Here is a 13,931-nt window from a genome sequence, read left to right as displayed (position 1 = left end):
ACCCGCCCATCCATCTATCCGTCCATCCATCCACCCATCTGTCCACCCACCCACCCATCTGTCCACTCCCCCACCATCCATCCACCCCCCCATCCATCCATCCATCCATCCATCCATCCATCTACCCACCCACCCATCCGTCCATCCACCCACCCATCCGTGCATCTACCCACCCATCCATCCATCCACCCATCCATCCATCCACCCACCCATCCATCCACCCACCCACCCATCCATCCACCCACCCATCCATCTATCCATCCATCCATCCACCCATCTGTCCACCCACCCACCCATCCGTCCACCCCCCCACCCATCTATCTATCCATCCATCCATCCGTCCGCCCATCTATCCATCCACCCATCCACCCACCCACCCACCCATCTATCCATCCATCCATCCATCATCCATCCATCCACCCACCCACCCACCCACTCATCCATCCACCTATCCTACCATCCACCTAGCCATTCCATATATTTTAATGATCACCTACTGGGTGCTCTGGTAGGTTCTTGGAAATGCAAAGAAAAAGTAAGACTTGTGCTGCATTAGGTTCCCCTAATAGGGGATACCTTCGTGTAGGGATATCTTCGTGTAGAATTAGGATCGAATCTGTAATACCTCCTGCTATTTTGCTTGCATTGAAAACCTAAGGAGGGCTTCTCATTCCCAGTCCCCAGGTCCCCCCCACCATTAATGCTCTGCTACTGAGCCACCATCCCCCTCCTCAACTACTTCAATAGTCTTATAGGAATAGTTGTCCTTGTTTTGAGTAAAGTTTCAAAATGAGTCAGAAAGTTATTTTTCTTGGAAGAAGTAGTGAAGAAGATATAAGAAAGAGAGTTGTATGATTTTTAAAACTTAGATTAAAACATGAAAACAGGGAAACTGGGAGTGGGGAGAACAAACATACGAACACTTTCGCAACCACCAAATACATACCGTTAACTTTTTAAATTTTATTTGAGTATAGTTAGTTTCAGGGCTAACTATACTCAAGCTGGACAAGTTTGTACATTGTGCTGTGTTCACCACAGCTGTGGCTACCGTCTGTCATGTTACATCGCTATGATAGTATCATTGACTGTATTTCCTGTGCTGTGCCTTTTCCCAAAGTTGGAAGCTTGTACCTCCTTCTCCCCTTCACCAATTTTTCCAATCCCCCACCCTGCTTCCCTCTGACAACCATAAGTTTGTTCTCGGGATTCATAGGTCTATTTCAGCTTTTTGTCTGTTTATTCATTTGCTTTTTTTTTTTTTTTTTTTTTTAGATTCTACTTACGAGTGGAGTCATATGGTATTTGTCTTTCTTGGTCTGACTTATTTCCCTTAGAATTATACCCTCCAGGTTTATCCATGTTGTCTCAATGGCCTGATCTCATCTTTTTTATGGCTGTATAATATTCCATTGTGTATATACACCATATTTCCTTAACCATTCCTCTATTGATGGACACTTACGTTGCTTCCATATCTTGGCTATTGTAAATAATGCTGCAGTGAACATAGGGGTGCATGTATCTCTGCGAGTTAGTGTTTTCATTTTCCCTGGGTAAATACCCAATAGTGAAATTATTGGATCATATGGCATTTCCATTTTTAGTTTTTTGAGGAATCTCCATACTGTTTTCCAAAGTGACAATGTCAGTTTGCATTCCTGCCACCAGTGCACGAGGGCTCTTTTTTCTCCTCGCCAACAATTGTTTCTTCTCTTCTTGATTTTAGCCATTCTGACAGGTGTGAGGTGTTATCTCATTGTGGTTTTGATTTGTATTTCCCTGAGGATCAGTGATGTTGAGCATCTTTTCATGTCTATATGGAAATGTCTATTCAGGTTCTGTGCCCATATATTTTTTTTCAGAGAGAGAGAGAGAGAGAGAGAGAGAGAGAGAGAGAGAGAGAATCTTATGCAAGCCCCACACCCAGTGCGGAACCTGACATGGGGCTCTATCTCATGACTGTGAGATCATGACCTGAGCAGAAATCAAGAATAGGATGCTTAACCGACTGAGCACCCATGCACCCCTTGTTATGCCCAGAATTCGTGATCCCCAAATACCGCCAGGGAGCCGAGTCCGATGCAAAAGCAAAAGAGCCTTTACTCGAGTAGCTCGAGCTCAATCCCCTACCTGCACTGACTTAGCAGTGAGATGCCGGGGAGAGAGAGCGAGTTTCAAAAGCACAAAGGTTTTATTGGGGTCTAGGGGCAGTTGGTGAGGTAATGGCTGTGGCCTCAGCCGATTGGCTGGGGAAGGGCCCGAGTCCTGTTAGGCAGGTGAGGGGGGTATTACTCAAGGGGAGGAGGTGTGGTCAAGGTGAAGGACACAGAACAAGATGGAGTCAGCTGGCGTAGGCCCGCCCTTTCACCCCTCTCTGCCCATTTTTTAATCACACTGTTGGTTTTTTTGGTGTTGAGCTGTATGAGCTTCTTGTTTTGGGGGCGTATTAACCCCTTACTGGGTATATCATTTGTAAATGTCGTCTCCCGTCCCATAGGTTGTATTTGAGTTTTGTTGATGGCTTCCCTCACTGTGCAAAAGCTTTTTATTTTGATGTAGTCCCGAGATTATTTTTGTTTTCTGGATAAGAGACCTATCTAGAAAAGTGTTGCTACGACCAATGCAGAGAAGTTACTGCCTGCGTTTTGTTCTAGGATGTTTATGTTTTCAGGTCTCACATTTAGGTCTTCTCAGTGCACTGTGTTCATGTTGAAATTTAATATAAATATTCTCAGGGAAAATGAGTGGAATTAAATTAAAATGTGTGAATTACAAAGCATTACAGAAAATAAATGTAAACAAAAGTCAATACAGTCAGGAGTGGAAAAACACCAGGAGGGAGACACAAAATCATAATATTTGTAAGAAAGTAACAGATGTAAAATCCATTATGCTATCCAGCTCAAAAGAACACTCCTGAAACTCAAAGACCTGGGAGATACGTAAACAAAAGAATGGACAAAACTATATGAAGTGAATGCAAGCAAAATTTAGAGTACTTATGGCAAAATGAGTATCAGACATGACAATTTAAAGCAAAGAAGCATAAAATGGAATAAAAGTTATTCTATAGTAATAAAAGTATTATATAAAATAAAAATCCAACTCACGGCCTTATATTCATTGATTGTACATTATTTAAGTGTAGAAAGCCCAGGGTCTTATAAACATAAGGACAGATAAGCAGTCATCTCTACTAGAAGATTTATGACCCATTTCTGTCTTTGATAAATATGATCAATGAAGAGTAAGACCATTTATTATTTGAGCAATATAATTAAGGTAATTTGAAAAGTTCATAATAGACAAAACCCTCCAAAAAGCTTATTCTCATTTCCAAAAGAAAAAATTACAGAAATTATATTTAATTACTAGTCCCTAGAAATAATATTAAGCATAAAATACAGAGTAAACCACTAACTACAATTGGGAAATTCAAAATGCTGTCCCCCAGTGCTGTTCAACCTCACAGGAAATACAAACTAGAGTTATTAATTGGAAAATAAAAGCTTTAAATATTAGCAAACTGTCTAGGCTTTAGAATCAAAGACATTTTATATGCACCTGCCAACTCATAAGCCGCCTGCAAGCGTAAATTCGCCGGACTGATTTCAAATGGCCAAATGAACCCATAATTGCTTTCTGCAGACCTGCTCCTCCCACGGTCTTCCCTGTCCTAGAAAATGGCATCATCGTAGGCTCAATTGTCCAAGTCGAAGGTTAGAAGGCATCCTTGACCTACCTCTTACCCTTACACGTCGTCAGCACTACCGCCCGAACATACCCTGAATTTAGTTACTTACCTCTGCCTCCCCACCTCAGCCGTGTTCAGGCTATAGTACCATCTCCCAGCTGGACCATCTCATACAGGCCCCTCCCTGTTTCCCTGCTTCTGTCCTTTCCACCTTTTGATTCCTTCCCCATACAAAAGCCACAGTGACCTTTTTAAAACGCAAGTCAGATCATTTTATTCTCACGCTTAAAACCCACCAATGGCTTTCCATCGCACGTCCCGTAAATGTGCTTGTGTAACTGAATGGCATCCGGAAAAGCCTCGAAGCTGTGGGATCAGCAAGACTGTTTTCAAGACTCCCCCGATCCATAGAATCACCTGGAGAGAGCTTGTTAAAAAACTAGATTCCCAGGCCACTATCCTGAGGATTCCAATTAGATGTTGTGGAAGTGTGTGTCTTAACAAGTACCCTGAGGTGTGAGACACACGGAGGAAGTCAGTTAAGGGTCTGATGGAAACTCAGGAAAACACTGAAGCACTGAAAATGCATACAGGAAATGTATACAGGAAGGTACCTTGCGGGAGTAATTCAGGAAATGCATTACACAGGTAAACGCAGATCTGAGATGCCAAAGGAGGGAGAGTAAGACCAGCCAGAAAGCCGTAACATCAGGTGGGTCCCCCCTCTCCCAGGACAGAGGGAGGAGGTGGTGGTGGTGGAAAACACGCGCCAGGTCACCCGGAAGGAACCAGAACCGCAGAGGCCTCTTGGGCAGCCACGCAGGAGATCCTCCCTCCGTGGAGTGGAGTCGCTCACGCACACAGGGATTGTGGGAGGGACACCTGGAGCCTCCTTCGAGGTTCTCCAGCCTCCCTCCAGTGCTTCCTGTTGGCCAGGCCCAGCTGGGAGTCACGTGACCCGGAACTCTCCAGAGCAGAGCAGAGACAGGAGAACAAACGGACACAACTGCACGCAGGCTCAGTACGTGTATTGTGAGTTTGGATACCACATCACACCCTCGTTAAAATCCCGCAGAGGCCTGGCCCGAAGGGTACGAAAGCCAGTTATCACTGGTAAATTCTTTTAAGGGAAAAATCTCCATTTAACTCTCCTATTCTCCCCTTCTGGGGCAAATTGTGAATAATGGATTGCCCTTCGTGTAAATGATGCCTTCTAAGAGGGTGTGTGGGTGCCAGGGGGCCCCGAATGCAGAGTCTAAAACCTACACTACGTGGGACAGCGGGAAGCCAGAGAAATGCGTACACATCCGTAGTGGACAGGCCGACAGAAGCCCGGAAGAACCGATTAGCCAATAATTCGCATGTTATGTATTCGTACAATAAATTTGATGACCAGTCCCCAGATTTAGACAGTTTCCTAATAAGACTCCATGTCAGTAGTATTTTCAGAGTGAAGTTTGGGGTGAGGAGAAAGCAATTTAGCTGTAATGGCAAAAACAAAAACAAAACAGTGTATTTTTACCTAGCGACGAAAGAAACACTTTCTTTCAAAAGCCATCATGCCACTGCACTTAATATTTTTGTTAACATCACACACTCGGGCTGGTGAAAGTAAGAGTGTATTGAGAATATTGCTCCTTCAGCTGAGTTGAAGGGAAAAAAAAAAACAACCCAGCAAAGTCTCTGTCACCTCCTGTGCAAAGTCCAAGCACCTTAAAATCAAGTCTCTCAAGACCTGACCTCTGTCTGGTGCTTCAGCCTTTTTTCCATCTATTATCTGCCCAATATTCTGTGCTAGTTTATGTGGTCATTTACCTTCTTGTCTTTGTTCAGGCTTGCTTTCTCTCTCTGGAATGTTCTGATGTAGGGAATGTACCACATAATCTCCAGCTTCTGGCAAATTCCTCCTTCTTCTTTAAAATTCATATCAAACCTCACATCCTCCAGTAAGCCTTCCCCATGTCACCGGTGCACATCCCTCCTTCCCTTGGGCTTCCATATTTAATGTACACACATACCTGTCAATTATACTTCCTTCAATGCATTTTCACTGCTAATGTGTCTTTATCTCTCATGAGATGATCAAGGATAATTTTTTAACCTATCCTTCCATATCTACCACTTACTCCTATGTTTGGCACATAATAGATGCTCAGTAAATATTTCTTGAGAAGATTTAATAGAGGCAATAGCTGAAACCGTGGTACCAAGTAAAAATCCAAGAGAAAGAGAAATTTGCTTCTGATTTTCCTAAATACTGTGATTTGAGAAACCAGGGTAAATTCACAAGAAAAAAATTAAATGATGGATTGTTTTATATTTTGTTCTTCAATGAACATCTCTGGTTAGATTCCATTTTCTTTGTCCATTTGCTCCCTTAATTTACCACGATACCAAGCCTTCATCTAAAGTGGAGCGATTGTTTTCTCATTCTTATTCAGCTTCATATAAATAACAGTTAAGTGGAACCATGTAAAAATCACTGTTTTGTAGGTCAAAAATGGTCAGATATTGGTAATTCCTGTGGTTCAACCTAAAGGATCGAGAGCTGGGTCTCTCTCGCTTGCATCTGGTTCCTATATTTTACACAGCACATGTAATCTTGGTTCATTGTCTTAGTAATTTCTGTAGTTGGTAAAGCAACCACATACATTTTGTTAAAGTAGAGGTACATGGAAGGAACCCAAGTGTCCATCGGCAATAAATTCGTGCAATAAATTTGATGACCAGTCCCCAGATTTAGACAGTTTCCGAATAAGAACCAGTCCCCGGATTTAGACAGTTTCCTAATAAGAAAGAAGATGTGGTTTATATATAATGGAATATTGCTTGGCCGTGAGAAAGAATAAAATCCTGCCATTTGTAACAACATGGATGGAACTGGGGAGTATTATGCTAAGTGAAATAAGTCAGGCAGAGAAAGACAGATACCCTATGTTTTCACTCAGCCCAAGTTTTCATCAGCCCAAGTGTGTGATGTGGAACTTGAGAAACTTAACAGAAGACCATGGGGGAAGGGAAGGGGAAAAATAGTTTCAAACAAAGAGGGAGGCAAATCGTAAGAGATTCTTAAATACAGAGAACAAACTGAGGGTTGATGGAGGGGTGGGGGAGAGGGGAAAATGGGTGATGGGCATTGAGGAGGGCACTCGTTGAGATGAACACTGGGTGTTGTATGTAAGTGATGAATCATGGGAATCTACTCCCAAAACCAAGAGCACACTGTATACGCTGGTATGCTAGCTAACTTGACAATAAGTTATATTTTTTAATGTGGTATATACATAAAATGGAATGCTACTAAGCGATCAAAAAGAATGAAATTTTGCTATTTGGAATGATGTGGATTGAACTAGAGTGTATTATGCTAAGCAAAATAAATCAGAGAAAGACAAATACCACATGGTTTCACTTATATGTGGAATTTAGGAAATAGAACAGATGAACTCGGGGGAAAAAGAGAGACAAACCGTGAAACGGACTCTTAACAACAGAGAACAAACTGAGGGCTGTGGGAGGGGGATGGGCCAGATGTGTGATGGGCATGAAGGACGGCACTGGTTGAGATGAGCACTGGGTATTGTACAGAAGTGATGAACCACTGAATTCTACTCCTGAAACTGATATTACACTGTATGTTAACTAACTGGCATTTAAATAAAAACTTGAAACAAAAAAATAAATAATCTATGGTAAAAAAAAAAAAAATGGATGCGAGGGTGATCTGGCTACGACATCTGTCACCCCATTGATCACCAGGGTTGGTTTGGCTGATCTAGCCGGCTAGGCGGGTGTCCCCTTCCTCCCTCGCTGCTCCAGGTGTGTCCCTCCCAAAGCTTCGCTCAGTCCAAGAAAATGACCTTCCCTGACAGAGGAGGATCATTCTTTAGTCAAGGGTATACGAGTGGCTGCAATTCCCTGCTAGAAACTCCAAACAAGTTCTCAAGGCACATAAAATAAATAAAATAAAAATGGAATAAAATAAATAAAATAAAATGGAATAAAATAAAATAAGATGGAATAAAATAAAATAGAATAAAATAAATAAAATAAAATGGAATAAAATAAATAAAATAGAATAAAATAAGTAAAATAAAATGGAATAAATAAAACAAAATAAATAAAATAGAATAAAATAAAATGGAATAAAATAAAATAAAATAAATAAAATAGAATAAAGTAAAATGGAATAAAATAAAATAAATAAAATAGAATAAAATAAATAAAATAAAATGGAATAAAATAAATAAAATAAAATGAATAAAATAGAATAAAATGGAATAAAATATACAGAATAAAATAAATAAAATAAGATGGAATAAAATAAATAAAATAGAATAAAATAAATAAAATAAAATGGAATAAATTAAATAAAATAAAATGGAATAAAATAAATAAAATAAAAATAGAATAAATAAAATGGAATAAATAAAATAAAATAAAATAAAACAAAACAAAATAATAAAATAAGTAGAGGTAGATTGTCTCCGCGCTGAGTGCTGCCTCAGGAAGTCATGAGATGCCATCCCAGGGTACTGTGTCAGCAAAGACTGGAAAGCCGTCTGGCGGAAGAGCCTGAGGAGGGACTTCCGCCTTCTGTAGAGGAGACTTGGTTCCTACCTCCATGTCCGCTCCCAACTTTCAGCTGCACGAAATCACATGACTCTGTGAGAATTAAAGTAATATCACATCAGTAAAAAGTTAATTTGTACCTTTGTGCCTGTCCCACAATTGAATTTTCAGGAAGCTGATTACATTTCTTTCTATGGATTCAGGAAACCATTAGTCCCCCTGATCTAATTTATTGAACATATTTTGGCCCTTACAGCTGTCCATCAGTCATCCCTAAACACACTTAGTGCAAAGGAATAAGATGGTTAATGTTAATGACCATCACTTCCTAGAGGAAAAACGATGCTGGTGCTGTGGGTGTGGTAGGAAGACAGTGGTCACTCCTGCAGGACCTCGTGGTCCTCTGCTGGGGAAAGTCAGAGCTCACTGGAAGTGTTTCACCTGCTGTGAATATAAATACTGGCGTTAAGATGAATTTTGGCGTTGATACGAATGTTGGTGTTAATATTTTTCTTCGTGCTGCTTCCTTAGTTCCTTCTAACTTTTAAACTTCAAAGAATCTTTGGAACTAAATAAGCTGAAAATATCTCTTAAAAATAAGAAACACATTTAGATTCTGGTGCACAGCAAATTCCCTGTGAAGAGAAGTTCCAAATTTGTGATGCTATTTGCATTTCCATAAACACAGAGTATCTTTGTCTGAGCTTATTATGTGACAAATAACAGTGTTAGAAACGGGGTGTTTTAAGACTCTAATTATGCACATGCTCCCATTCTCTTTAGTGCGTCTACAACGTGAAGCAATACAAAATTTGTACTTTTGGCTCAAGAGCTTTGTTCTTAAAACTGACATTTTAATGATTTTTCACTAGCATTGGCCTCGTTTAATGTAACTAAAATATTCAAAAAAAGTTTTAAAAATGCAAAGGTGCCACGGCTCCCCAGGAACAGGTCTGAGATGGAGGGGAGCATGCAGGGTGCCTGTGAGGGAGCGCCCCCCAGGCAGCTGCCTGTGAGCGGGAGGGAAGGGGCCAGGAGCAGGAAAGGGGAAAACCGAGCTGCCGTGGAGGCCTGACAAAGACCTCAGCCGATGCCTAGCGAGCTCTGCAGCTGACAAGGTCCTTTAGAGTTGTCCTGAGTCAGGCTTGGGGAGCAACCTTAGACCCCACAGTGATCAGAGAGAGTGGAACACAGGCTCCGGGTTCTCATACTTCCATAAGAGTACCAGGTCCCGGGCACGTGAAGGGAGCAGCAGAGAGTTCCAGAACCGAAAAGGCCACAGAGTCAAGGACTACAGGTGAATTAGGGGTAACTGGTGTGGATGGACGTCCTTCACCCCGAAGAAGAATCGGAAGCCCACCTATGCATTTGAGGCTCACTGTAATCATGTTCCCTTCAATTTAAATTACTTCAATTTAAATAAAATCAAACCTTCAGTAGCTCAGGTGCACTAACCACATCTCAAATGTTCAGGAGCCCCATGTTGGACAGCACAGAACACTTCCATCGTTGCAGAAGATTCTAGTGGACAGTATGCTCTCTCTGCACAACCGCGTCTCCCAGAGATGCTTCGGTCTCCCTCAGACACTGCAGGAGGAAGGTGCCAGTTCCCAACACCCTAACATCTATGGCCTCTCTCTGCTCCCCTTGACTGGAGATGTCTGTTTAGCCCCCTCGTATCTATCTTTTCCTTCGTCTTTTGGTTTAACAAGCCAGAAGTGGACTCAACAGCACCTAAAAAGTGTTTCCGTCTCGTTAAGGATAGGCCAGGAAGGAGGGGGAAATATTTGAGTCCATCACACTAATTCTGTTAAAGAAAAGGACAAAAACCAGTCAAGTTTTCATATTCAAAGAGTGTTAACATTCATACCTTACTGTCGTTAACATCCGAAAATACAGCATCAGTCATTAGCCGGCAAGAAATGCCCGGAAAACAAAGTTATGACATTAATATATTTTAAAACATAGCAAATAAAACATTTTAGGATTAACCTCCTCCCCCAAAAACCTGTGTTTGACGATGATAGAATCTGCTTCCTTGGGCAGACCTTTCCATGAGCTACCTCCTTTAAGTATTCAGTAAATATCGCACTGGTGGCTTGAGTTGCTGATTCCCCCACAGTATTCTACAAGTTTGTGTTCTGCCGACTACCCCTCATTCGTCTGTGGTCCTTGACTGTGTGGCCTCTTCGGTTCTGGAACTCTCTCTTTTAAAATGTCTCCGAACAAACTCTTCTGGACCTGAAATTTAGCGTCTTTAGTACACGCAGTGTCCATTGTTCCTTCCTCCCAGAGTCTCAGCAAAAGTCTGGCCATTGCACACGCCCTTTGTGGTACTTAAAGGTATTTTTCCTGGTCGGGTGTCCAGTACATAGGTTGAAATGTGTCACTTCGGCAGATCTTTCCCTTCTGCATTGCACACGGGCCCTCCCGTGAGGTCTATGGGAAGGGAAAGGCAAGCCTGTGTACGTGATCCTCTGTGTAAGGGAGCGGAACAAAATCACACATACAAACACGGATTGAATTGTTGTCAAATGTGATAGATAAATATACTCTGCACTATCTAAAACACTGGTTCTTAGGGGCACCTGGGTGGCTCAGTCAGTTGAGCATCCGACTTGGGCTCAGGTCATGATCTTGTGGCTCGTGAGTTCGAGCCCCACATTGGGCTTGCTGCTGTCCCCTCAAGAGCCCGCTTCAGATCTTCTGTCCTCCTCTCTCTCTCTCTCTGCCCCTAATGGGAAACCGACGACCCAGTCTATTAATTTGGTTAATTGGCCAGCACCCTGATGCAGAAGTTGGGTAAAGATTGGATTGGAGAATCTGGTTTAGAATTGAGGCTACCTCGGGGCTTCCGATTCGCTTCCCAAACGGAGATGGTGAGTGCAGCCTGCCCGAGCCAGCAGGTGGGGGTAGGAGTGGTGACCAGACCCTCACAGCCCAAGCCTAGTCTGTGTCCTCATGGATCCTCTCGCTGCTGGGCAGCAAGTGAAGTCTCCGGCCCAACAGAGGAAGGGCAGCAGGTGTCCCTTACCTGCAGGGGAACGACCCTGCCCACCGGTGAGATGGGCCAGTCAACGAAGCACTTCCTCCCCAAAGAAAGGGAAATGATTAGGATGGAGAGAGGAATGTACACGCTCCAGATCTTTCTCCTCCCTGGAAATAAAAGGCCGGAGCGCTTGGGTGACTCAGTCAGTGAAACGTTGGACTTGAGCTCAGGTCATGATCTCTCACCATTCATGAGTTTGAGCCCCGCATCGGGCTCGGTGCTGACAGCTCAGAGCCTGCAGCCTGCTTCTGATTCTGTGTCTCCCTCTCTCTCTGCACCCCCCCGCTCCCGCCCCGACTCATGCTCCATCTCTTGTAAAAAAAAAAAAAAAGAAGAAGAAGAAAGAAAGGAAAGAAAAGGCAGAAGCCCCCATCCTGATCAGCGGACCAAAACAACATGAGGAGAGTTCCTTCTCTCTGCCTATAAATAATCCTTGTCTTATAGTTATACTGGGAGGTGGGGGTGAAATAAAACACATGAACTGCCTAGGATAGGCAGGCATGTGTCCAGCATGGTGTCGGGATCTAGTAAGTGGCCACCTGTTCTCTTCTGCCCCCATAGTCTTAGATCTTTGAGCTTTCTAGTAGGAGGTGCTGGGTGCGAATAATCTTCACTATATGTTCATCGAATCAAATCAGTCAGTTTTATTTATTGAGACCTCAACATGCTTAGCACTGAGCCTATTTGGCTTAAAAGAAGTGGAAGAAGGAGCGCCTGGGCGACTCAGTCGATCGAGCGTCTGACTCTTGATTCCAGCTCAGGTCACGATCTCACAGGTTCACGAGTTCGAGCCCCGCCTCGGGCTCTGCACTGACAGCGTGAGGTCTGCTTGGGATTCTCTCTCTCCCTCTCTCTGCCCCTCCCCCCCAATAAATAAATAAACTTGAAAAAAAGAAGTGGAAGAATCACAGAACTTTTCATACCCAAAGGGGCCTTTGAGCTCATATCTCATCCCTTCATTTTATGAAGGATGACCTGGGGGTCCAGTGTGCTGGGCAGGGAGGGATTCGAACCTCCAGCTCAGCCTGCTTTCCACTGCAACACATGCCAGGTGGAGGTGGAGGAGGGGAGCTGCTCAGAGGCAGTGTCTCAACCACGCCTAAATCCCCACCACCCCAAGCAGTGTTTGGCAGGTTTCTGGCTCTCAGAAAATATCTGTTATGTGAATTAATTCACCGTATCCCCCCTGCTTGGCCTTTGGCAAATGAAGGATAGCTTGTGGCTTTGCAAGACAGATCCAGTCTGTGATATAACTTTCTCATACCGCATGCAGGGGCTTACAGTTAGACTCTTCCATGGCATACGTAGCAAAACTTAAAATGTTGTATATTTTTGAGGATATGTCCAAGACTAATGCACCACTCAGTGCGTGTTATATTTTTATTTTAGGTAGACGAAGTCATCACAGGTTGGCGACAAACGTCAGAGTCGGGGACGAGTCCCTCGGACAGCAGCAGAGAGCACACAAACCAAAGGTACCACCTCCCCAGCCATCGGAAGCTTCCTTATAGTTCTCTTCATTGTCATTTGGTGGCTAGAATGCACCTTCCTCAAAGATACAATTATTTAGCATTTACAGATGGTTCACGCTGTGAATGTTCATGTCTATTCCCGAAACTTAGACTCTGGATTTATAGGGCTCTTGATCCCTAAAAATCAAATCTCTGGACATACAGGCCCCAATTTCTTGTGTCAATAATGGTGAGAGTGGTGAGGTCAACACCAACGACTGCTAACATCTACTGAGCACTTACTACGTATCAGACAGTATCGTGTGTACTTCACCCATAGTAACACACTTAATCCTCACCATTTTTATCCTCGGTTTACAGATGGGCAAAATGAGGGAGAGAAGTTTAGAAGGTCTGAAGGTCTGGGGGCGCCTGACTGGCTCAGTCGGTTAAACGTCCAACTTCGGCTCAGGTCATGATCTCGCGGTTCGTGGGTTCGAGCCCCGCGTTGGGCTCTGTGCTGGCAGCTTAGAGCCTGGAGCCTGCTTGGGATTCTGTGCCTCCCTGTCTCTCTCTGCCCCTCCCCTGCTCGTGCTCTGTCTCTCCCTCTGAAAAATAAGTAAACATTAAAAAAAATTCGAATGCCTGAAGATCAGGTAGTCTTGACACGTTGGGACAGCCCTGCTGAGCCCTCGTCGAATGCTGCTCACCTACCCTTTCATGGCTCGGATGCCACTTCATAGCTTCTAAAGCTCTCAGGGTTGCCAGGACCAAGAGTCCCCACCATGTGCCCTCCCGCCCACCTCCTACCCCCAGATGATCTGCGAGACTCTGGCTCAGCTTCTTCCACACCAGGACCCCTCCCGCTCTCCGTACTCCCCCAGTGACAGGAAGCCTCTCCTCATTCCTAACTGAAGATCCTGGCGGTGCCTCCTGAATGCCCTCAGAACGAAGCTCAGCACCCGTGACCAGTGGCATCCCTTAAAGCATTTGGGACAAAGCTCTCGTTATTTCAGTGCTTCCTTCGAATGCACAATCCCGGGCCTTTCGACTTTCCTTCCACTTGTCGTGATTTCCAGACTGTTACCGTCCAGATGGCAAAATCTATTTTGAACCGAGGCAAACTATCTTTGTGATACAAATGTATATGCTGAAATTATCA

The 13,931-nt window shown here is 43.6% G+C and overlaps 1 protein-coding gene across 2 annotated transcripts in view; it reads left to right on the top strand.

Moving 5' to 3' along the window:
- DNAAF11 (dynein axonemal assembly factor 11) overlaps positions 1-13,931 on the top strand; it is a 77,251-nt gene that overhangs the window by 57,059 nt on the left and 6,261 nt on the right. For both annotated transcript variants that reach the window (XM_019459826.2, XM_053896145.1), the window contains one exon: positions 12,708-12,793. In XM_019459826.2, the coding sequence (XP_019315371.2) occupies positions 12,708-12,793 (86 nt within the window). The remainder of the gene's footprint in view (positions 1-12,707; positions 12,794-13,931) is intronic.

Source organism: Panthera pardus, unplaced genomic scaffold, assembly GCF_024362965.1.
Source record: "Panthera pardus isolate Hobbes unplaced genomic scaffold, ASM2436296v1 HiC_scaffold_7, whole genome shotgun sequence".
Lineage (NCBI taxonomy): Eukaryota > Metazoa > Chordata > Mammalia > Carnivora > Felidae > Panthera > Panthera pardus.
The sequence above is the reverse complement of the archived record's forward strand: the minus strand, read 5'-3'. Positions and strand labels throughout refer to the sequence as shown.